Source organism: Cricetulus griseus, chromosome 5 (genome assembly GCF_003668045.3).
Source record: "Cricetulus griseus strain 17A/GY chromosome 5, alternate assembly CriGri-PICRH-1.0, whole genome shotgun sequence".
Lineage (NCBI taxonomy): Eukaryota > Metazoa > Chordata > Mammalia > Rodentia > Cricetidae > Cricetulus > Cricetulus griseus.
In genome coordinates this window covers 138,105,867-138,132,163 of record NC_048598.1, presented here as the reverse complement: position 1 = coordinate 138,132,163, position 26,297 = coordinate 138,105,867, and the positions used below count along the sequence as shown (strand labels likewise).

The following is a 26,297-nucleotide window of genomic DNA, read 5'->3' as shown; positions in this document are numbered from 1 at the left end:
TTATCATCCAGTTCTTTAATTTCACATGTATATTAAGGCAAACTTGGAACTTTTTGCTTGGTATTTTAAAATAAGTGGGACTTTACACATGATAAATTGACAAAATTAAAAGTAGAAGACATGTGGATATGTACTCTGAAAGACATAGGTGACAATTTTTCTCTCTGCAGAGATGTAAACTAGAGTTTTATTTGACCATATTCACACTAGTAAGATTTGTAAACCTTTTGTATTTAAAATGTATTAAACTTATTTTCCAAATGTGAATATCAACACTGAATTCAGTACACACTGGAAGTGAAGAGCCTATAAATTCCCAGCCACAGAATCATTGTCTAATTAAATCTTGTCTAATTAAAGTGCTGTATACAGTGGGAAAGAAAGGGTTAAGTAGCAGAACAGGATGTTAACTTGACATGTCCCATAGCTGTGTAACTTTCTGGATAGAAAGTTTAGAGAGATTATCATAAATTTATTGAACTTTAAGCAGTAACTTTATTGTAGAATTTGATTTTCCTAAAAATGAGCACTTTGGTGACAATACCAGGAATCCAACGCCACAACTGAAAACAAAACAAAAAGCAAACAACAGAATCCAGCATGTATATATACATGTATTTTCCTCAATGTTAGCCAGAGCCATGATGTTCTAGAAAATAGGTTTGTGTGTTTCCCTTCCTAGTTTTGTTTTTCCTGTAGGAAATATACTATCCAATTCTAAGAAACATGGAAAAATTTAAAAGTAATTTGTGTGTGTGTGTGTGTGTGTGTGTGTGTGTGTGTGTGTGTGTGTGTGTGGTGGTGGTGGTGGTGGTGGTGGTGGTGGTGGTGGTGGTGGTGGTGTGGTGGTGTTGGTGGATACCCAAAGAGGCCAGAAAAGGGCATCAGCTGGAGCTGGAGCTATGGAACAGTTGTATGCCTCTCTGCTTGTTGGAAACCAATCTCGGGTCAGCACTTAGTTTTAACCAATGAGCCATCTCTCCAGACCCCACTGGATTCCAATAAAACTACAATTTTGACAAATCTTGCTTGTGTCATTAAAATCTAACTGGACACTAAGTATTTGTTTATATATAAACTAAGCTTCAAGTCACTTCCTATGACCTTGGAAATAAGGAATTAGGTTATAGATTTTCATAATCATTATTGGAATAAATGAACTCCACTGTAGTTTACTCTTTTGAGTGAAGAATATATCCTACTTACATTTCAGTAGATGCCACCACAGCATCTAATATGGTGTCTCACACATATGTCAAACTATAAAAACCTTTCAAAACCAAATTCCATTTTCCTATCATTTGATACTAATCCTATAATTTGATATTCATTCATATTTAAACAATATTAACAATAATATGAAATTTGCAAATATCCTTTGGGTTTACCTTAAAAAAATCAATTAAGTTCTATTACTACATACAATAAATATTAAATAACCAAACACTGCATACACATTCTTTGACATAATTATAGAAGACAAGTGACATTACAATTGATTAGATTATGTTTCCCTGTCACTCTTTTCCAAAATATTTTGGGCAGTCTTAAATTGCCTTCAAGTTCTTGATTGAACATATATATACACATATATATCCAATATATATTGAATGTATATATGTATATAGACATAAACCCGGGGATTTTTGCTCTAACATTTTACCCTTTTTTTGCATAGGAAACATGGAGCTTTACATTCACAACTTACCAGCACAGTATTCATACGAAACTTCTCAAATTTGAAGAGAAATCTCTGTTGTAAACTTACCAGGTGTCAGGACACATATTTAGCTCTGGTTACTATGAACAATACAACAGGATTCCTAAAATACAGTGTATTTCTAAATTTTAAGTGCTAAGTTTTTTTTGCTTTGTATGTTTTTGTAACTTTGTTTACAGGATCATGATCCTACTGTTGCCCAAAATGTTTTGCATTTAGTTTTTCAGCAAAATAAAACTTAAAATTAAAAAAAAAATAGTACATACTTTTGATCTAACTTAGCAAATGACTATGTATTTTATATGAACTATATACTGGAAACAATATATGAGTAAAGCACTGTTGAAATAGAATGTTCAGAAAAGATGTGTTTATATTTAAAATAACTTTCTAGTCTTTCAAATTCACTTCACTTTTGTGAGGAAGAGATTAAAAGTAGCATAACAAAATACATTTAATAATTTGACTGATATAAACAAAAACATCTAAGCTGGGGATTTAAAAGTGAGTATGTGCAGGAATCTACTTTAAAACTCTTTTCTTTAAATACGGTTTAGACCAACCACAATAGTGCACCTTATTACTATTCAACAGATTTATTCAAATCAATGAAAAAGTTATTGCTATGTGTCACTATGATATTCAAATAAGCGACACAGAAAATACTTAGTTGATTTTATTAGCTCCTGTTGAGTTCTAGGTTAAAAGAGACTAAAAATTACTTGCAAGGCTTCATAATCTGTGCAAATATTTGTAGAGCATGGTGTTGTTACTTTATGACTAAAGATGATTTTACATAGCTTCATAGTATATCCTCAAATCTACAATGGGTAGTTTATGGAAGAACAAGAAAAACTACAAATTGCCCAGCTATAGTTTTTGGGCAGTAACATATATGCGAACAGGTAAAGCTAGGCTTTATAATTACAAATGGCTTCTTAACGATAGAGTAGTATGGCACTTAAGAATGAAGGATGAGTTCTTTTCTTAGGAAAAAATATTCACTGGTCTTATAGACGTTATAAAGAGAAAGAGAGTGTAGGTAGGTAAAAAAAGAAAAAAATAAATGAGAAAAATTACTAATATGAAAATGCAAGTACCAACAGTAATAAAATGCAAGTTAATGTGTTTAAGACTAACAGATATTTATTAAACCATGCTAAAATAAGTTAACTATTTTTTTAAAATAAGCTGTCAGTGGCTGTAACAAACAGTTTTGAAAGATAGTTTCTTTAATCAAAGCAGAACCTAATTTAGAACCATTTATTCAAGTAAACATCGAGTTCCAGTTTTCCTCCATAAGTTAAAAATACTCAGTTACCTAAGAAATGAACAAAGTAACACACACCTGCCTAGCATGTTGTGTTCAGTTGGTGCATGTGTTTGGACATGTAATTTCTAGAACAAGAAGAAAATAGTAACAATGAAACAGCATCACTCTTTAAGTCACCATTCAAAAACCATGGGAAGTATAACTCAAGCCATTCAGATGATTTTAGATGTTAACATTAATGCAATCACTAACATTTTCCATAAGCACAAATAAAATCAAGCCAGTAAAAATGAAAGATTATTATAGTACATCATGCATCTCACATTGAACACCCAAATAACATTGGTTATAGCTTTGTTATACATCCTACATTTAGCACCATTTTAATATTTGAACACTGAAAAAAAATTAAGACCTTAAAAAACTAAAATTAAGAATATATGAAAAACCAATATGCATCAAGGGTGGTACCAAAGAGCTTTCAAATATATTTACATTAACCATCAGAAGCCTGCTGTGTAACACCAAAGAACAACTGAAACTGACACGATTAGTTTTCTATCCATGCTTACCAAAGCACAGATGAGGCCATCTAGCCCATGTAGAAAAAGCATAAACAAATGTCACATCTTAAAACAGAGCCCCAAATAGGATAATAAAAGCCATTGTTTTGCAACCTCATCACACTAGTAGCCCTAAAATCATTTAGCAGAAAGAGCCCTCAGGTGACTGACATGTTATTTACAATCCTTGAAAGTACCCAAAGTAAAAGCAGCCCTTTTTAAAAAAAACAACATGAAGTATATGAATTTGCAACCAACAATCACTATCCACATTCTGTCCAGTCATTCGATGCACTCCAGATTGGAAGCTTCTCTCATCCTATTAAATCATGATATAGATCAAGAAAGAAGAGCTTAAATTATTTAAAACAAAATTAAAAAGCAGCAAGGTTTTCTCTACATTTAGGAATATAAAAACTAATCTATCCCAGTCTTAGTGGAGAAAAGTGCACAATTCAATTGATTAGGTCTTTCCTTTTTTTTTTTCCTTTCTTTTTTCTTTTCTTTTTTTTTAATTATTGATTCACTGTAAAATCAAGAGCGATTCAAACTATTTGTCAGTTCAGAGTACCCAACAAGACTTTGAGTCTTCATGCCACTTCAAGTTAAACAAAGCAATGCAGCTTTCAGGTTCAGGACACTGGGCATTCTTTCCTATGGCCCCACCACGTGCGATTTCCACGACTTCACACTTCTCATAGTGCAGTTAATCCAAAATTGCAGCGACAGTATATCATGCCAGCTGAGTCCAGCCATGTATCTGAGATAGGGTCGTATTTCTGTACTGTGTTCAAATAGGAAGACCCTGAGTGACCACCGACTACATAAAGGTAGTTGTCAACTACTGCAGCACCAACTCCTAAGGCAGGTGGGGGAGAAGAGAGCAAACAGGTTAATTATGAAGTAGACTATGTCTCACTGAGAATAAAATAATTCATATTTTAGTGCATTTTCAAAATAATTCATTTCAGCAACCTACTATAATTGTACAAGCAATATAGGCTTACTAGAGAAAACAGAATGAACAAAAACCTCTTAGCAAAGCAGTCATTGCCGTCACCTCTGCTCTTTATTCTACTCTTCCTCCCTCCCTACTACAGGAAAGTACTTTCAAAATATGCTTTTAGTTTTGACACACAGTAATTTGGACTTGCTCACAGGGTACAGTGCCACATTTCAGTGCATGCATAGAATGTACAATGATCAGATCAAGGTAACTAGCATACTTTTTGTTTTTTTGAGACAGGTTTTCTCTGTGTAGTTCTGGCTGTCCCGGAACTCACATTATAGTCCAGGCTGGCTTCAAACTCACAGAGATCTGCCTGCCTCTGTCTCCCAAGTGCTGGCACACATTTTTTTTTTTTTTTTTTTTGGTTTTTCGAGACAGGGTTTCTCTGTATTGCTTTAGAGCCCATCCTTGCACTTGCTCTGTAGACCAGGCTGACTTCAAGCTGGCATGCATTCTTAAAGTACTAGGAAGAAAGCAGTATATTTATAATGTATATTTGCATGTCTTTCTATAAATTTGATAAGGTTTTCAAATATATCATACTATGTAGATTATGTCTTAAAAATTCTCTCTTGGGCTGGAGAGATAGCTCAGCGGTTAAACACAGACTGTTCTTCCAGAGGTCCTGAGTTCAATTCCCAACAACCAACTTAAATGAGATCTGGTGCCCATTGCTGGCATGCAGGCAGAAGACTGTCTACATAATAAATAAAACAAAAAAATTAAACAGAAAAGAAAAAAAATCCTCTCTTAGAGGCCAGGCATTGGTGGTGCACGCCTTTAATCCCAGCACTTGGGAGGCAGAGGCAGGTGGATCTCTGTGAGTTCAAAGCCAGCCTGGCTACAGAGCAAGTCCCAGGACAGGCTCCAAAGAAATACAGAGAAACCCTGTCTCACCCCCCCAAAAAAGAATTCTCTCTTAGATATTACCACCTGTAGTTCAAAAACAGTAAGTCTATCCACATTTAAAGCATTCTCATGTTTTTATGGGTTTCCCTATTAAGTGTGCCCAGGAAACTAGTATGGTTAAATAGTTCATTGTATTTTGTGCTTTTAATTTCTCTTGAGTTCTTATGATTCTGGAGTTTCTTCAATCATAAAAATAAGAACACTCACCAGGTAGTGGTGGCACATGGCTTTAATCTCAGCACTTGGGAAGCCGAGACAGGCAGATTTCTGAGTTTGAGGTCAGTCTGGTCTACAGAGAGAGTTTGGGACAGCCAGGGCAACACAGAGAAAGCCAGTCTCAAAAATCCAATAAAGAAATAAAATAATAATAAAAAATTTCTAAAGCATTTTCATCATTTAAAATTGCTCTTTAAATAATGTCATTTGAGTTTGGGTTCAAAAATAATAATTTCTCCTTATACCTAAGGATGTATTTTTCTTTTTTCTCTAGAAACCCTAAAATCCAGTCCTTTTTTGACTGAACTATTCTACTTGCAGAGGAAAGAATAAAAGAATATTTGATAATAAACACAAAGATACTGATTACAAAACAAACAGAACAGCTGGGAGAAGGGGACAGGAGAGATGGCAGAGTAGACACACAGTACTTTTAGACATCCTTAAGAGTCTGAGGAAACGCTGGATGGGTATGAAACAGACGGCTACAGTAAGGAATTGCAAAACCCTGGTGCACAGGATCAACCACAGCCCTGTGATTTCTCTATTGCAACCAGCAACGGCACAGACTTGAATGATTTGGACATTCCCAGAGGACGACGCTAAACCCACACAGGCAGAGTGCCTCTGATAGGAGGAATCACATCCAGGTTGTGTCCTAGATTCATCTGGTGGGAGCAATTTCAGAGGGTTGAGCCAGCAATTCTACATTAACAGGCTTACACACCATACAAACTCTGACAGGACTCAGACTGCAAACAGCCCTTTGTAATCTAAACTGTAGGGACTCTATAGGGAAAAACTGACTTGCATACCAAATCTAGAAAACAACAAGAGTGTGTGTTGTATGTGTGAAATATGTGTATATATGCATGTGTCTGTGAGTGTGTGTGTGTGGGGGGGGTGTGTGGTGTAAGTGATGTGTGTGTGTATGTATGCATATGTGCTGTATGTGGTGTGCAGTATATGTATATGTGTGAGGCATGTATGGTGTATATGGTTTCTGTGTAGTATGTGTAGTGTATGTGGTGTGTGTGTGTGTGTGTGCGCGCGCGCGCGCGCGTGCGCGCTCCTTTGAAGAGATACTGATAGTTTTCCTCTTTCCCTCCCTTTCTTCTCTGTGTCTCTCTGTCTCCTTCCTCTCTTTTTTTCTGGATGGCCTGTCTCTATTTACTTTGCACTCTCCCTATTATTTTTAGTGTATATGTATGTTGTATGTATAGGTATATCTGAGACCAAAAACAAAAACAAAACCCACCAGTAACGACTGAACTCTAGATGCCTAGACCCCATAAACTGTATGGACAATGAATACAATATGTCTCTATAAATTAGCACCCCTAATTGTAATGCTCCTTGAAAAAAGAAACTTAGTTGGTGCATAAGACAAGGTTTTCAAAGCAGAAATGATTAATATGTTTAAGGAATCCAAAGAGGATACAGAAAGAAGATAGTGAAGCGTAGAAAATACCTCCAGGAAAATAAAATCAAAGAAGAAGAAATTTCCCCCAACTTATGATTATCCAGGTATAAGAGATCTATGGAACACCAAGTAGATAAGAGCAGAAAATAAGTTCTCCAGGACATATCACAGATGGTCCTAGAAGAAATACTTCAATCTGAGGACAGGGTAAGCACACTCAAGAGGATGCAGAACTACCAAAATGACAGGAATTAATACACACTTCTTTTTTTTTAATCTCTAACAACACATTTTCCTTTTTAATTAAATATTATTTTATGCATGTAAATATTGGTCAACATACATGTTTGTGTACCACATGTGTGTCTGATGCCTGTGGAGGTCAGAAGAGAGCATCAGATGCATCAAACTGGAGTTACAGATGAGTGTGAGCCACCACGTGGGTGCTGAGAGTTGAATACAGGTCCTCTAGAAGAGCCAACATGTGCTCTTAACTGCTGAACCATTTCCCGACCCCCACCTCTAATACACTTTAATTGTCCCTACTTACTTACTGACATATACCAACTATATAGTAACTAAATCTTCTGTATACTCTGAATACACACCTCTTAATAATAACTCTAAATATTAATGGTCTTGATTCCCAAATAAAAATATATGGTTTGGCAAAAACAAAAAAACACATGTAGGTCAACAGGATAGAAATAAATTCCCACAGCTATAGCCACCATAACAACAGAACAAAAACACACACTGGAAAAAAGACAGTTTTTTTTAACAAAAGGTGCTGGGACAATTAGAAATCTGCATGTAGAAGAATAATACTAGATGCCAGTTTTCACCCTGTACAAAAATCCATTCAAAATAGATCAAAAACCTTAATGTATGATCTGAAATTTTGAACTACAAGAAGAAAATGAATAGAAAATGGCTCAAGCCAGAGAGGCATTAGATAACAACTCTCTAATCAGGACTGCAGCAGCTCAGCAAACAGTAAATGATAAAATAAGATTGGACAGCAAAGGGAACCACTACCAGTGAAATAGCAGCCTACAACCCAGAAGACATGCTAGGCTAGATATGTATCTAATAAGGAAGGAACTAGTATTCAGAATATATACATGACTCTAACAAAAATCCAAATAACTCAGTTAGTAAATGAGTAAACAAACTAGAGAATTCTTGAAAGTACAAATCCTAAGCACATGAAAAAATGTTCAACAGTCCTCAGTTATGAAAGTACTGTGGATCACAAGTGTCTTGAGATTCCATCTTACACCAGTGAGAATGGCTAATATTCAAGGAAACAGCATGTGCCAGAGAGGACACATGGGATAGGAACTGACAGACCATTGGTAAAAGTGTAAATCGTTCCATCTATGACTGAAATCTGTATGGAATTTCCCACAATACCCCAAACAGAACTCCTACAGCATCCAGCCATCCCACTGCTTGGTATACACCCAAAGGAAAGAAAGTCAGCATGTAAGAAAGATACCTGTAAACTCAAGCTTATTGTGGGAGGCAGATGGAGTCAGGAGAAATGGCAGAAAGATTACAGGCCAGTATGTAGCACAGCAACATGAAATTTAAAGTGACCCTCCCTCAAAACAAGGTAGCAGAGAACCAACTCCTGTAAAATGTTTCTTTGACCTCCACAAACATGCACCACACTGTGTACCTGCTGCTCTCTTTCGCCCTCTTTCATTTTGTATCTCTCTCTCTCTCTCTCTCTCTCTCTCTCTCTCTCTCTCTCTCTCTCTCTCACACACACACACACACACACACACACACACACACAATTACGCAATATTTTTTCTGATAAAATAATATCTTTACTGTTAAGGTCCAAGATGATAGTATTATAAGAATATCACTATATAAAGCATAGCCATGGATGCTGAGTTTAATTAGTGAACACCTCAAGATGTAGTTTAATTCTAGAATATTTACAGAATATTTACATGCATAAGTCCAGGTTTCAATCCCCAGTACCACAAAACAAGCAAACAAACAAAAGAAGAAATAAATAAGTATTACCTGTCCTGGGCTCTTTCATTGGTCTACACACTGTCCATTGGTTTTGATGAGGGTCATATCTTTCAATGCTTGACAAATGGGAGACACCATTATGCCCACCTACCACAAAAATAAAACCTAGCATAACTCCGACACCAAAGTGAATCCTTTTATCAGCCATGGATGCAACCATCTCCCAGGAATCCTTACTTGGATCGTAACGCTCCACACTGCAAGTATTTACATGAGGAAGAAATTAATTCATAGGTCATTTTGCTATTCTTTCTGCCAAAGCAAAACTAAAACTAAGTAAATAGATAAAAATAACAGTAATTTGGCCCAAATGTTGATGTATCTGTTTTCAGGTACAAAAGTTTATTTTGTGGACAGGAAACAACAATAGCTGCATGTTATTCTTGTATATAGTTAGATAAGATACCCATGAGGGACTGGTTGAAGGACCAATTTCATGGATGCCCCCATCCCCCATACAAAGTGGTGATATAGTGTATATATAAGCAGAAAACTTTTTCATTAGATTGCTTGCAATGAGTAAAATACCACTCCAAGAGATAAAATTCTTTAGAACATCAGTTTTTGGGTTTTGTTTTTTTGGTTTTTCCAGACAGGGTTCTCTGTGGCTTTGGAGGCTGTCCTGGAACTAGCTCTTGTAGACCAGGCTGGTCTCGAACTCAGAGATCCCCCTGCCTCTGCCTCCTAAGTGCTGGGATTAAAGTCATGCTCCACCACCGCCCAGCTAGATCAGTTTTTAACTAAGGTTTAGAACTATGATTCACAGTACATACAATCTTGTAAACTTTACCTTTTCTTGCCTATATTTCTTCTTTATTCCAAGAATAAACTACAAAATACAGAAATCTCTCATTCTCACTCTAGTAGTGTGATGACATGTCTAGTATGACCGTAGAACATAAAAGATTTTAATTTTAAAAGCTGCTTCTTTAAAAAATTATTATACAGGGGCTGGAGAGATACCTCAGAGGTTAAGACTCTTCCAGAGGTCCTGAGTTCAATTCCCAGCAACCACATGGTGGCTCACAACCATTTGTTATGAGATCTGGTTCCCTCTTCTGATGTGCAGATATGCATTGTATACATAATAAATAATAAAAATTATTATACATAATATTTTACATATATTATACATACACACCTAAATAATATACATACATAAACATGGCTGTAACTATACTGTAAAAAAGAGAGAAGCACTTGAGAAGTGGCTCTTTCCTTCTATCATAGGGCCTAAAGAGTAAACTCAAGTTTGCCAGGCTGGTACAGCATGCACATTTACCCACTGAGCAATCTTTTATTTATTTATTTTTTTTCTGAGACAGGGTTTCTCTGTGTAGCTTTGGAGCCTATCCTGGCACTCGCTCTGGAGACCAGTCTGGCCTCGAACTCACAGAGATCCGCCTGCCTCTGCCTCCCGAGTGTTGGGATTAAAGGTGTGCACCACCAACGCCCGGCCCACTGAGCAATCTTAATGATCTAAGATTTTAATTTTATGATGTTTTATAATGTACTGGAGTACATGAGTTACACTTCTATTTTATTCTATTAAGTAATGTAAGAAAAGATCATGCATACACACAGATATACACATAGCTGCATCATATAAAAATCTAAATTTGTCTCATTTGTCTTAGGTTTCTGAGCTCTAAAATATAGTTCACTATATTAGATGAATATAAAATTTAATAGGAGAGATTTGAATCTCAGTGATAAAAAACAATTATACTTAGAACAATCTAAATTCTTAAATGCCTGTCAATATCACTTAAGCATATTAAAAAGCCCACCTATACAAACAAATTATTTAAAATTCAAAATGACTATAAATTGTGCTTCCTGCAAACATAAGCAATTCAATTATCATGTTAAATACCTGTTCATGTGAGCAGGGCCATACCCTCCAATGGCATAAATCATTCCATCCAGAACAGCTGCAGCAAAACAACTTCTTGTGGTGGTCATTGGGGCCACAGGCTGCCACTGTCTGATTTTGGGGATATATTTCTCTACAGATTGCAAGTAAGACTGTCCATCATATCCACCTAAAGCATAAAGTTCTCCTGCAAGCACTACTACTCCAAGAGTACTTCGGCTCTCGTTCATTCTCTCTAGAGAAGTCCACGTATTTGTATCAGGATTCCAACACTCCACTGAATTTTCATGTTTTCTGACAGTGACACCAGGACGCACACTAGTTTCAATACCACCTATAACATAGACTTTTTGGTCTAAAACACAGATTCCAAATTCATATCGAGGAATATTGAGGGGCGCCAGACCAATCCAAGAGTCATTCTGAGGAAAGTACATCTCCACACTAATGAATAAGCAGAAAAATAATAGATTAAAAACCTGAAATGGCCCATCAACAAGACTTGCATTAGTAATCAAGGTCATGCAAATGAAAACTACAATAAATCATGATGCACCTTCCAGATTGCTTAAAGTACAGCCAGAAAATAACCACTGGCAAGAGTGTTGTGCAAACATGAACACACTATGGCTAAGAATGTAAACTGGTACAAACTATTCTGGAAAACAATTTTATCTAACAAATTTGAAAATATAGACCTTGACTTAGAATTTCATACTTAATGTGTCTTCTCTATTGAATATCCACTATAGCCAATTTTGTAGTGGGCAACATATCCAGAAATGCTCAATGGAGCACAAGACAATAATTCATCAAAAAGAAAATGCTAAATAAGATGTAGTAAACATCTGTCCTGTGACTTAGAAATCACCAGAGAGCAATCTCCTTTGACTCCATAGGCTGAGCATAGTGTGACAGGATGTAGGCGTAGGCCTGAGGAAGCCTTAACTCTATATATGGTTTTGTTGGGTTCTGTTCACTCAATACCTCACAGTATGTGAAGTCTTATAGTCTCACAGTTCTCGAGTCTCCTTGTTGCTCAGCACTTAGCAGGCTCTCTGCAGTTCTATCTCTACCATAAACTGCTGCCTAGACCTTCCATTGTTTCTATGTATTCTTAGAAACTTGTGTAGATAAGCCGACAGTGATTGTGTTTTGAATCTCTGCTGGGTCAAGCTGCAGCTGGGCCTGCTTGAACAAGAGCTGGAGTAGTCAGAGTGCTATGCTAAATGCTGTGCCCAGAGTCCTGAGGTGCCTTTAATTTGCAGACCTGTGGAGGGCGGCCTGGGCCTATGCCTAAAACTGCTCTGCCCACCTAGAGCTGTGGCCCTGTGGTAAGAAGAACATCCACAAAGTCTATCAAATGCTGCCAGTCTCTCTTCCTCTCCTGATGGCAGTTTCTGACTTCCTTATATCCATGCCGGTCTCATTGGTCTGTGGGATTCACACAGCCACATCTTTTGTTTGCTCTTAAGCAAACCTTTTCAACCCTTGGCATGCAAAGGCTGTGAATTTCTCAACTTTTCCACTCTAGCTCTCATTAAATTATAAATTCTATCTTTAGGTCATTTCTTTCACATCTTAAGTAAAAACAGTCACACAGAAAAACTGCTGCTTAGAAATTCTTTTGCCAAGTAACCTAGCTTACTGCTCATGTACCATATTATTTGCGTTCTTTGCAAACTTTTAACAAGTTCTTTGCAATTATGTAACAAGGGTGGCATTTCCTCCAAGTTCCAAGTCCATGTCCTTTGTGTCTGTCTAAGGCTACATCACAACAGCCCTTTACCACCCATACTTCTCCCAATATGCTGGTCATGTACTGTCACAGGTAAGGTCTCAGAAGATTCAGACTGCTTCCTCTTTGTTAATCTAGAACTGTATTTAATATTCTATTCAAGAAAACCTAGTAAAATTGTCCAAATCCGAACAACATGTACCCATTATCCAGCTTCCAAAATGCTTCCACATTTCCAAGTTTTTGTTACAGCAACAGTCTTGTTTCTTTGTACCAATTTTTCTGTCTGTTTTCTGCCATAACAGAAAATTATTGATTGGGTATATTATAAACAACAGAAGTTTATTTGGGTCATGGTACCTAATGCAGGTCCAAGATCAAGGGTCTGTCTCTGACCAGGGTATTTTACTACATCATAACGTAGAAGAAGCTATTAGAAACACACAAAAGGGGGACCAAAGGAGCCAAAGTCCTCTCTTGTTAGGAAAAGCTCTTAATCCACTCATGACAGCACATGCCCATGCTCTAACCACTTCTTGAAGGTTCCACCTTTCAGGAAATGTTGCATGGAGGATTTAGTTTCAACATGCACATTTTGGGAACACATTCAAACTGTAACAGAGTACATGTACTGAAATAAGCTGGCATGAAAAAACCAGGTCAGAGACCTGCTTGGTCTTCAGCCTGCTCCCCTCTTTATTTTGGCATCTTCTTTCAAATACACTCAGATGTTTCTATTCAAGGACAAAAAATAACAAAATCAAACCTTTCCAACCACCCACTGCTGTCTTCACTTTCACCTTTTTCATTCATTCTCAACATGGTATAAAGTATCTACAGCATTTCTACAATTTCATTGGAAGTCATTAATGGTCTTTATACTACCACATATAACAGTTACTATCTTTGTCTTTCTGGACCTTTTCTTCACACTTTAATCTGTTGAACATTTCCTTCCTTCTAGACAAACTTAAATTCCTTGGAGTCCATGACAATATTTACTCTTGGTTTTCTATCCCTAAAATGTTTCTGGATTGACATTCATTAATCAATCATTTTTCCTTTATTTATGTCCTTACTGGACAAAAAAAAGGGGGGGGGGACATTTATGCTGATAACAGAGTTCATCAAAGACTTCATAGCTTAATTTTACTTTTCAGTTCTGTTGTGAGACCACTGATACATGCATTCACATTCAGTAAGCAATAGGACACTTTTTACTTGGATATTTAATAGGTACTTAATCTCCATATGTCTGAAACTTGAGCACACTAGTCCCTTAATGTGGGTCCTTCTTGGTAGTAACCCTTCAATCCATTATTCATTACAAAATCTCATCCATATTTGCTTTCTCCCTCTCCTTCAGCATCCTCCTCTATCCATCTAAAAACCAAATTCCATCAATTTACTTTCTCGAAAAATTTCTTAAACTCCCATATTCCCTTGCCCGTTGTTGTTGTTGTTGTTAAGATATTTATTTTTGTTTAATGTGTATACTTGCATGCCTGGTGCCTACAGGGGCCAGAAGAAGGTGTCTAGAAGAGGGTGTCAGATCTCCTGGAATTGGAGTTACAGATATTTGTGAGTGCCAAAGGGTGCTGGGCTCTGCAAGAGCAGCCAATACTCTAAACCACTAGGCTTTATCTCTGGCTCCCCTTGCCTGTACTTCTACAATAGCACCTCATCTACCCACTCAGAGGCTAATCCTGGTTCTTCTGTGTTCCTCTAAAATGCAGCCAGAATGATCTGATATGTAAGTCTGATCATTATACTACCCTTTAAAATACTCTTTTGTTACATATATAAGCATCGTCTCCTTGGCATACAGTAATACCAGATACGGATCACATTGACAACTGTTTCACTAGTCAATCAGAACTTTTTATTTTTCATTATCAAACAGTTTTTATTTTTGTTTATGAACTACACTATACCATGCCATTATCTCTGCACATTACCTCATCGTCCCCTTCTCTGCTTGACTCTTGTTTTCCTTTTAATACTTACCTTAGACACTAACTTCCATACAAAATCTTCACTAAGTCGTCCAAATGGAATACTCCTCCTTAATCATTGCACAAAATTATTTTTATCATTGCATTAACATACTATATGAAATATCTGGCCCTTTAATAAATTATGAATTTATTGAAGGCCCTTTAATCTGGCATTCTTTGGTATAGAATTTAACTGAATGATCATTAGGTTGGCTCTAATTTTTCCAAGTTGTTAATAATGCTGCAATAAACATCTTCATGAAAATAATACTTTAAATTTTACTATGATAGGCTCAATGAGGAAAAGACTACTAGATATGAATGTAAGAACATTTTTCTGATTTTCAATGACAAGTTCATTGTTGTTAATATTTGAGAAACCAAGAGGCAATTACACAAGGATTTTTTTCAATATGTATTCATATTTGGAATTTTGTCATGATGTCAGTTATTCAGTTCATGCCAATATTCCATTCTTTTAAGCACAAGTCAAACAATCAACATGTGTGATTACTGCAGAAAATACTCTACTTGTAGCCCGATCTTAATAACAGTATTTCTAGGCTATAAAGGAAATGGATAGTGAAATTTGTTTAAATATTTATAATATATGAAATGCCATTGATCAAGTTTCCTCTAACTAGAAAAAGAAAAAAGTTTACCAGAGTTTTGGAAATGGCCAGAAAGATATCCACAGTATTAAAAGAATGTATCAAACATGACCATTTTCATGCACTGATCTCTATGAAATGAAAGACAAAGAACCTCAAGCTAGATTGTCAGTGTTGAAGGATGACTTGCATACAGAACTTAATCAAGGCTGGGCAAGTTACACAGCCATGAGCTAAAATTCAGTCCATCTGCTTTTACAAATAAAGTTTTATTGGAACACATCCATGCTTAATCATGCCTATGGTTGCTCTCATCCCACAAAGGTGGAATTAAGTAGATGCAACAAAGACAAGAGGGCCCACCAGTAGTCTGAAATATTTTCCATTTGGCTCTTTACAGAAACAGACTGTCAATCTTGGTTGTAAAATATTAGGAAAATAAAAAGAACTTTTTACAATTGTAAAAAGCACAATGAAAAAAAAATTTCACATGAAAGTTATTATTTATGGTAGTTTATTTTCTCATTTCCTTGATTTTCTAATTAATTGTTTCCATCCAAACCCACTCCTGTCCTCAGTCTGCCCTCATCACAGGTTCCTAGCTCTCTTCTTTAGCACATTGTCAGAAGGAAGAGGAGGAGGAAAGGGAGAAGAGTAAGGAAAGGGAAGAGGGGAGGAAGAGGAGGAGAAGGAAGCAGAAATAATGAAACATTAGAAAAATTAGTATAAAACCAGGTTAGATAAATGTACACACTTGGGGTGAGAAGGACTAACAACTGAGTATAATAGAGAATGTATGGAAATATGATTAAAATACTCTCATAAATATTTTAGGAAATAAGAGAAAGAACACCAAAATAGCAAGTAAAAGGAAAATAAAATTATTTTTTAAATATAGAAAATTAGCACATTTAAAAGGCACAGTATCTGTTAGCATTACTCCTTTAAAAAACCCATTTATTTACCTATCCAAACAGGCAAAGAGTCCAGATTTTCCTCCTACTGCACACAATACTTTGGGAGCACAACGAGGTCGTGTTATCAAGACGGTCTGATGAGACAGTCTATGTTCAGGCATGAAGTGGTACTTTAGTGCTTCATTCAAGAGATGTTTACAAGTACGATCATCACGGATAAGATGATTTGCTTCATAGAGCCGAGTGAGGAACTTAACACTCAGCAATGGTAATCGTACACTGTTCAGCAGCTGTGCTAAGTATTTCTGGCGTTCTTGTACATCATACTTGATCCAAGACTCTAAGGCATAAAAAACTGTCTCTTCAGTAGCTACATTCAAGCAATCATTGGAGACAATTTCATCCAAATCAGCGTGCGTAAGCTCAAAAAACTCTTCTGTCTGGCAAACAGATTCAAAATTCTGGCATATGTATTTAGTAGCTGCCAAATAAAGGTCATGACAACCATACGTCTCTGCAAAACGGGAAATTCCAATACAGTTACCAGGGTCAAGCTGGCTTTCAAGAAATGCACAACATTCTTTCAGGACAAGTTTTATCTGGAGTAGGTTTGCTGCTGGCAGGAGAGATTCAACCGTATCCTGAGAAATGAAAACGGTTCCCGTATAGGCATACTCCACAATGGCCTGCAGTGCAGCTTCATCAATGCACTGAAACTCAACCTCACTGTTCTCTTTCTCAGAAAGGTTGCCAGTGAACATAGCTTTAAAGTATGGGCTGATGCTGGCAAGTACCACTTTGTGAGCATGAATTTTAACATCACCTACTCGAAGAACGATGTCACAGAGTTCGTGATGCTGACGAAGGAGATTCAAGCCCTGCAGAAGTTGTTCTGAATGTAAGTGGGTTAAGTTAGCAAGCATGTAGGTCGGGGATGTGTGGTCCATCTACAGAAATTAAAAGACACAGACAGTTATTTCAAAATACCCATGCCAGTGTGAATCTGTGTCCCAAGAGCCCAAGTCAGACTTGTTTATTCGCCACTTTGCTGGGTTTAAACAATGAACACTAAAACAGGAGACTTATAGAGATAGAAGGAATTTAGCTGTCATTTAATGCAACTCCTTAGTTATAGATATTAGGAAGTGGAGAACTAAAAGCCTTAAGGACTTTCAGACACAAACTAAATTTTTCATTGATTATTTTCATTAAAGACTCAGCTATTACTACAATAAAATACAAACATATGGAGAAAAAGTTGCTTACAGCTAAAGTAGTTTTGAAACACTAGACATTTGCTATTTTCTCAATACCGTTTGACAGCAACTTTGCAAAGCATAAAGTTCCATATAAGGATTTATAGCACATGTAATTCCAGTTTATTAAATTGTCTCTTCTTATAGACTCAATGCTCACTAATTTATATTCTTTCCAACAGCAGCCTTTCACTCCAATAATGCTCGTGTGATTATTAGGGTTACAGTTCTCTATATAATGTACTAACTCCCAAATACTTTCATAGTAAGTGCTAACTATTGTCTATAATCTTCCCTTTTTCATGCTCCTTTCCTCAATACAAATTTTCAAAAGTCTAGGTTAATATTAAATTTCTCTAAAAGTCTATTCCTTTACAAGCAATTGACTTAATTCTATATGTGTAGACTTGTAACCCCCCTCCCGCCATTTGTCTGATTTAACAAGGAGAACTGTATTCGGGCTGGATAGTGGACAGTGAACAATCAACAATGCCAATGGAAACAAGAAAGATAGAAAAGGAAGAACTAGACACTTTATAAGAATATATTTCTCCCAGACTAAACAATCACATTCCAAGATAGTTACAAAGACCTACAAATGAGATTCTGAACTAAGTAAGACCAGATACAGGGTTGGACACTAATCTTAAAAGCAAGACTAAATTTTATAAACAGTCTGAGAAGACTCATCTTAACTCCAGATACCTCTCTAAAATTAGCAATGATGTGATTTATTACCTTAAATGGATTAAGTCTAGTCTAAATGAGCTGGGAATGATAAGGCACGTTAAAGACATTGCTTCTTCTCACCACGAGCTTAGAGTTTTCCATCTAAAAAGTGAGTTGGTTTTTTTGTTGTCGTTTGTTTGTTTAGAGGCTAGTAAAGAATTCTATAATGCCTCTCAAGGTTTTTGAAAACAAATCTAAAATTATAATTTAGTCCAGGTAGGTAAATACTACTAAAAGAATGGGGCCTGGAGGGAGGAATCCAGTGGTGTACTGTAGAATCATGACCACACTCTGGCTCTGCCCTTTCCCTTTATAGTGATGATGAAGTGACCATGGAGGGCAGCAAAACCAATGAACAACAAATTAAGAACCCTAAAAGACCTGACATTTAACATATATTTTGATAGGTATAAAATATAAACATTCCAAAACACTGGCACAAGCATAAAGGAGAGAAGTAACTAATGTGAGGGATGTTTAGACAGTTTAGGGATTTTAGTTTCAGTACCACTTTAATACCCTAATCTGATGTGGGTTTAAGCTTTATTAACAGAACTATAATGCACGGAATATCAGAAAGGAGACTTTCACTTTGTTCTGGAAATGTCAGTTCACATCAGGTGCATAGTCTGTAGGCATTATCCTAAAGGGAATTGAAACAAACCATAATACCCCTGAAGAGAAGAATTTAGATCATGTTGAATGACTAATAGTACTGAGTGTACTGAGTCTAGAGAAAAGGAAAACAGGGTTATGTGGCAAGCCAAGGGATAAAAGCTGCTCAATTATAGTAAGGGTTGATTTGAGAATTAGATGAATTTATACATATGAAATGCTTACAATAGCATTGATGAGTAAGGTCTTGACAATCTCATTGACTTTTTATTTATTTGTTTGTTTATTTATCTATTTATTTATTAATTTTGGTTTTTCGAGACAGGGTTTCCCTGTGTAGCTTTGGAGCCTATCCTGGAACTAGCTCTTGTAGACCAGGCTGGCCTCGAACTCAGAGACCCACCTGCCTCTGCCTCCTGAGTGCTGGGATTAAAGGTGTGTGCCACCAATACCCGGCTGACAATTTCGTTAACTTTATATTCATGAATTTTTTTTAGTTGTTTACCTGAGTGGTATTTAGCCCTCTATGTTGTACTACCATTTAGTATTAGATAAGAAATTCAGTCTAGGATCTGTGGTACATGTGTTATAAATGTATAATACAATATAACTTGTAAATAATACATGTACACACAATATATATCAGCACATGTGTGATATATATTACACAGATCTAGATGAGCACAATATAATTTTAAGAGACATAGCTCTAGAATCAGACTGCTTGGGTTATTATATTGTCTAAACTGTTTAATAGCTCTATGATCCTGTGAAGGTCATCTGAAAGTCTCAGTCTTCTCATGTGCACAGCACAGCAGAACAGTTATTAAAAGGGGAGGAATGTCTTTCTGTTGCTGGCATATAAGTACCCAAAAATGATTAGATGTTACTTATTATCAGTGTTAATATTAGCCCTAAGAAGACTTGAGTTTTCCCGCCTACAAAGTGACTCTCCTGTGTTTACCAAAAAAGGAAGGAAGCTAGCTTACTACCAACTGAACAAATACAACTAAGGCCAATGCTGCACTATTCTTTCAGTAAAGATACAGTGAGCCACGATATGATTTGGATAATGTATTAGATTTAGACAGTTTACTTCTTAGACAACAGAAAAAATGGCTCTATAGTAAACGGCCTAGATCCTTGACCCACCCATAGAAAATGACAGTGCCGGACAAGAGGCTGGCTGCCTGACTTCCTACTAGTTCTTAAGGATCTAAGCTTACACTCTGTGAAGCTAAGCAGTTTTAAATTCTGTGGTTCTATTCTAAAAGGGTCTGGACATCATCATAACTTAGAACATGGGAGAACTTATCTCATGACACACTTAGAAGATAAGATGGAAAGGTTAGTGAGAGATGCCCCACATTAGCTCCTAAGAGCCCTCTTTTTCTCCAGTGTTCCTGGAGAATCACAAGGTACACTAAGACTCTGATATGCTTCCACCTTGCTGTATAGGTTGATGCAAAGTCAATAAGGTGCTATAGCAAACCTGTTTCCATACACTTACATTCTTAAGAGTACTTCTTCATCTCATCTTAATCAATGTGTGAACTATTCATGTCAAGTGTCAGTTTATTCTACACCAGATTAATAATCAAAACTATCAAAAATTAAAAATAGATGAAGAAAGGGCTCTGGTAAAGAACACTTATATACGTTCTTTCCACCATATTGGCCAGCAGGTGAAAACACTTTGCTGATCATGCTTCATGGCTGAGTTTGAATGACAGTTTGTTCTCTTTCTCTCTTACACACATGAACAATAAATGAAATTTAAAATTTTTAAATTAAAAACAATTATTGAGATTAAATACACATAAACCATATTTTAATGCTCAACTAAAATAATTATAAATAAAACTTTAAAAAGGGAATGTAAAAAATAGGAACTTAAAATTAATGACACCAGATTTAATATATTCCATTATTAAAAATTTTAATTTGACCTCTTTCCTTTCTCAGGAAATATGTCTTAAAAATTTACAGAAGTTATTCAAATATAGGGCTTAAAACACGGTGTTTGTACCAAAGTATCAGTATCACTTAGGGTCCTGCCAGGAGGGACTATTCCTGTACCTCATCACAGATATAGAGTGAGGAAACACAGGGCTGAGGGGAGGCCAGACAGCCTGCTTTCAGCTCTCCTGGTTTTTTCCAGGCTTTGAGAATCAGGTCAATTATTTCTAGCCTAAATACTGCAAATTTTACTTGCAACTTATTCAATATTCATAGCTTTTATTGTAATTGGTTCTCAGGTATTTATCCATAAATGCCTAAAAGTAACTCAAAGAAAAAAATAATTTCTGATCTTCAAACCCCATGCTATTAAATAATTTTACAATGTTTCATTTACCTCAGTAACAACCTTGTGGAGAAGGAAGGGCAAGTACCATTGAAAACAGGAAAGAGGAGTGAACAATATATGAACTAGAGCCAGAAAGGTCTGAGTTAAGTCTACATTTGGCTACCTAACAGTTTTGTGACTTTGGGCATATGTTAACTTAATATATAAATACATAAAATATGTGATATCAGAGCTGAGACTGGTGTTTCACGTCTGCAATCAAGCACCGAGGTGGCTGAGGCAGGAGATTTATGATGAGTTCCAGACCACCCTGAGATACAAGGTGAGATCCTGTCAAATCTAGAAAAGTAAGCCTATAAAGAACAAATGATAAATGGTAAAAAATGGTAAAAAAAAAAAAAACTTAACAAGTACTATATATATGAACTGAATTAGTCAATACTGAATAAACAGTATCAATGTCAAAGTTTCAACAAGGCAACAGCATTGTAGTTTATTTCTGATGATATTCATGCTGTGCTAATATCAATAATACGTTAAAAGAAGACGTCATAATTTTAGGTTCTAAAACAAAGATAATAAAGATCAGGCTTCGAGTTTAGTACCTATCTACTTAACTGACATCTAAGCTACAAAGAAGTGGTGCAGAAATCATCTGGGAGGCAATTAGTTGCCACCATATAAATACAGATCACAGCCATAGCAAGTAAATAGAGAAGAAATTAGAGTTGCTTCAAAAAAATATATATATATATGTATGTATATATACACGTATATGTGATTTAACAAATCAGATTCTTATCATAACTGCTGTCATTAAATTCTTTTCCCATTGTTCAGCTTTCCTTACAGTAGAACTCAACCTACTATAATATATATTTACCAGTATACATCTACAGAATAAAGTGGCAATATTGCATTTTCTCTGAAAATTATTTTCATTATATGTAGAAAAACAAAAGTAAAATTAGCTGCCTGTCATTAATAAAACTCCTTGTGTTTTGGGTTTGGAAACATGTAGCAGAAATAAATATAGAAAGACCCTGTCTCCAAACAACAAAAGCTTATAATTCTTTAACATTATTAAAGCTCTGACATAAATAACTAATAAGATTCAGAACAGAAACAGAAAAAGGCAATTAAAAACATATAATCAAATAATACATAAAAATATAAAGATTAATTATGGAAAAAATCAAGTTTTATCCTACAGTTTTGGCATCCTTTTCACTTGTCACCAAACTTCTAAAATCTCTAAGCATAGCAAAACTAATTTGAGTTTTCCTTTCTTCTGATCCTTAAACTGTATCTAATACAGATGAAGGATATAGAATCTGTTATGAAGAATAGATAAGTTAATATTTACTAAGCAGTTAGCACAGTATTTGGCACATAGCACACAATAAATGGACTAAAATTATTGGTTCCATTGTACTTAGTAATGACAACTTAAATTATACACATTTTTATAGTTTGCAGAATTTACTTTCATTTCTAATATTTCAGGGATACCTATAAAATTTGCATAAGAACATACAAAGTGATTTGTTGTGGAATAGAATATTTGTTTAATTGTGTAAAGATGTGTTGCATTTGTTTTGTTACAGAGTAACTGTTTAACTATATAAAGATGTGTTGGATTTGTATCTGCTGCATTTGTTTAACTATGTAAAGATGTGTTGCATTTGTTTTACCTTGCCTGCCTAAGGCAAGTCTAATAAAAAGCTGAAAGGCCAATTGCCAGGCAGTAGAGGGATAGGCAGGGCTGGAGGACAGAGAGAAATAAGTAGAAGAAGGAATCTAGGCTGGAGAGAGAACGAGGAAGAAAGGGGAGACATCCAGGGCCAATCAGGCAAGCAGCCACCAGACAAGCAGATAATGGAGGAAGCAGGAAAGAAGGACATACAGGATGAAAGAAAGGTAAAAACAAAGCCCCTAAGCAAAATATAGATGAAAAAAAAAAGGTTAAATTATGTTATAAGAGCTAGTGGGACGAGCATAATATAAAACCGAGCATTCATAATTACCACTAATAATAATAAGTCTCCATGTCATGATTTGGGGGCTGGTGAACCAAGAAAGTCTGCTACAGTGACTCATCCAACAAATTCATTATCTCTAACTCTGGAAATAAGACATTATCTAGAGCAGCTGTGACTATCCTTCTTAAGCACGGCTGAAAGAATGAAAGTAGCACATGCCTTCCTGCAATCTGCTACCTTGGTTTAAATTATTTTGAAAGCATTGAAGTTTTGCTTTAAATTTGCAATTTTCAGCATAGCCCTAACTACTTCATTTCAATTTCCCGAGGCTTACTTTTACAATATAACAAAAAGTGTATTCATATTCTATATTCTTATTAAAATACTGTTCTTTAGCACATGCCTTTACTCCCAGCACTTGGAAGGCAGAGGCAGGCTGATCTCTGAGTTCAAAGCCAGCTTGGTCTACAAAATGGGTTCCTGGATAACTAAGGTTATACAGAGAAAATCATTTCTTGAAAATCCAAAGTGGGGGGGCAGGTCCTTTATCTAACTCTATTATTGCATATGAATGCTTTTCTAGTAAATACAGAAAGGACTCCTAAACACTTATATTTTTAATAGATATAAAATAAAATATATTTAAACAAATAAGAATTATATTCTATAAGATCATCATAAAAGATAGTAAAATATGCAACAATGAAGTCTCATTTCCTAAATATCCACAATCAAACTAATGTATTTTCCAAATCTCCAAGGAGTCATAATGTAATAGATATAAATAAATTACAATCTGTAACACTCATTGAGCCACAGGGAACTGAGAGAAAGGACTCATCTTGCTTTGCTCTTTTTGAAGGAAAGGGACAGGGCAACTGCTTGACTTATGGGTCTAGGTCCCTTGAGTAGTGTTCTTTATAGGCCATTTTTAAATTTTTGCCATAACTAATAATGAAATATCATTCAAGACTTTCTAAGTTCCTTTTCTTTGATACCAATTTCCACACAACCTTAGTCTGGTTAGTAACTTGGCTTCTTAAGTTCTTAGATCATGAAGAGTATGCTGGAGTTTTCAATGTGAAAATTCTGATCACCAGAAAGAATAACCTTCTGTGCCAACATAAACTGGAATTCTAATGTGTACATTCTAATGCACACATCATCCTCCTGTTTCCTTTCTCGTGGACTGGGTTCCTGAAGCTTGGGTACATATGAATACAAGTATATATTTAAGCTTTTTAGGTTGGAAATAGGAATCTGGGAAGCCCTCCTCCCATCCCCCAACCTGTGCTTTTTTCCATAGTACTGTGAATGTCATCCAGAACCTTGCATATGCTAGGCAAGTTCTCTACCAAGACCCAGCCACTTGGCAGTCAGTCTTTCTCACTGACAGGTGTTACAGTTATCTCTTGGTTTTCAGTCCTGTCCTTATTCTGCCTCTAAAAATAGAAAAGGGGTGGGGACAGCAGTGCTTTTGTTGTTGTTTTTCTACCAAGCTTGGGTAAATCCAATTACTCATCAAAATGATCAGGAAAGCCATGTATGTAGCTCAGTAGCAGTGCATTTCCCTAGCATAAGCAAAGTCCTGGGTTCAATGTCCAGCACAGTAAAATAAGACAAAACAGCAGCAGCAAACCACAAACCAAAAGCTAATGAGAAAACTACCTAGGCTTTCAACAAAGCATAGGCAACATGGTCTTACAGTCATGTAGTCGTGACTACATGACTACTTTTAAAAAAAGAAGAAAAAGAAAAAAGAAAAGAAAAATCTATGATAAATTGTGCTGTAATAAAAATAGAGAAAATTTCAACTTGCATCACCAGTAATATCAGTTATTGTCATAAAGCACTTTGGCACATATGACTCAATTATTCCAAGATTTCAAAAAGTAATATGGCTGGGTATGGTAGCACATGGCTTTAATCTCAGCACTTGGGAGGCAGAGGCAGGCGAATGTCTGTGACTTCAAGGCTAGTCTGGTCTACAAAGCAAGTTCCAGGATAGGCACCAAAGCTACAGAGAAACACTGTCTCAAAAAAAAAAAAAAAAAAAAAGAACAAATAAACAAGTTCAAGGCCAGCTTGGACTACACATAGCAACAGTTATGTTTCAAATACTGAAACAAAAGTTGCTCTTTCATACCCAAAGCGTTTGACCTTACAGGAGATACTCTTACTTTTACTTATAGTTTCATTTGCAAAGAGAAAACACCCATCAGCTATCAAATTCTCAGTTCGTTTAAAATAATGTCTATCAACCCTAAATCCTCTGGGCAGAGTCCTCTTAGGACTGTGATGCCAAGAACTTGCACCACAGCTGAAATTGTCTAGTGATCTCCGTCTCCAGGAGACCGAGAGTCTGCAGAGACACTCGAGGATCCTACTGGGAGATTGGAGAAGTGCAGGTGGGGCGAAGGGGGTGAGTCCCACAGAGGAGCTACCTTAGAAAGATCTTAAGCACTAGGTCTAATGCAAAGCGGTTAGCTAAATAGCGGAAAGTGCGGATTCTGCACATCTTTAAGGAAATTTAGTGGTGCGGACAATGAAAAGTGACAGAAGCCTTTTACACTCCACAGCCAGCAGGCGGAGAGGAAAAGGAAGCATGGGAGAGGACGGCGGAACAAGAAAGGTTCCCAAAGACTTGGAATAATTTTTTTTTAAAGAAGAAAGGAAAAAAAAAGGAAAAAAAGAAAGGTACTCAGTCTATAGGAGTGACCTTGGCTGGGTTCTCCTGTACTGATAAGCAGTCTGCTGGAAGAAAGGATCTCACTCGGGATGGCAGAGAGTAGAACGTTTACAATGGTAACCAGCCCTGCAGAACATGTCGCCTCTGTGCCTGCTCCGGTACAGACCTTTACCTCTTTACTCCGGCTCATGTGGCACACAGGCAACACTCGGCCAAAGCCTGCACCGCGGGAAAACAGCAAAACGGAAGATACCTGAGTCCCAGGAATTACACCTGCAACGACAGGAGGAGGAGCCACGGAAAACTGGAAGCGGGACAAGATCCCCAGTTGCGCTGGTCAAACCTCAACTCTTACGGGTGGGGCGGGAAACTTCCGCCCCGTGCAGGGAAGCGTCATTTCCGTCTAAGGTC

At 36.4% G+C, this 26,297-nt stretch overlaps 1 protein-coding gene across 2 annotated transcripts; it reads right to left on the bottom strand.

Moving 5' to 3' along the window:
- On the bottom strand, window positions 1-26,290 carry Klhl28 (kelch like family member 28). 2 transcript variants are annotated; one of them, XM_027416498.2, is made up of 5 exons: window positions 26,140-26,290; window positions 16,356-17,254; window positions 11,045-11,488; window positions 9,157-9,365; window positions 1-4,415 (listed from the first exon to the last, which is right to left on the bottom strand). In XM_027416498.2, exons 2-5 carry the CDS (start codon window positions 17,252-17,254, stop codon window positions 4,252-4,254), a joined length of 1,716 nt encoding a protein of 571 aa, XP_027272299.1. In that variant the 5' UTR covers window positions 26,140-26,290; the 3' UTR covers window positions 1-4,251. The 2 variants fall into 2 exon arrangements, with proteins under 2 accessions (XP_027272299.1, XP_027272298.1); XM_027416497.2 differs by having other exon boundaries at window positions 26,059-26,272.
- Window positions 26,291-26,297: the final 7 nt, after the last annotated feature.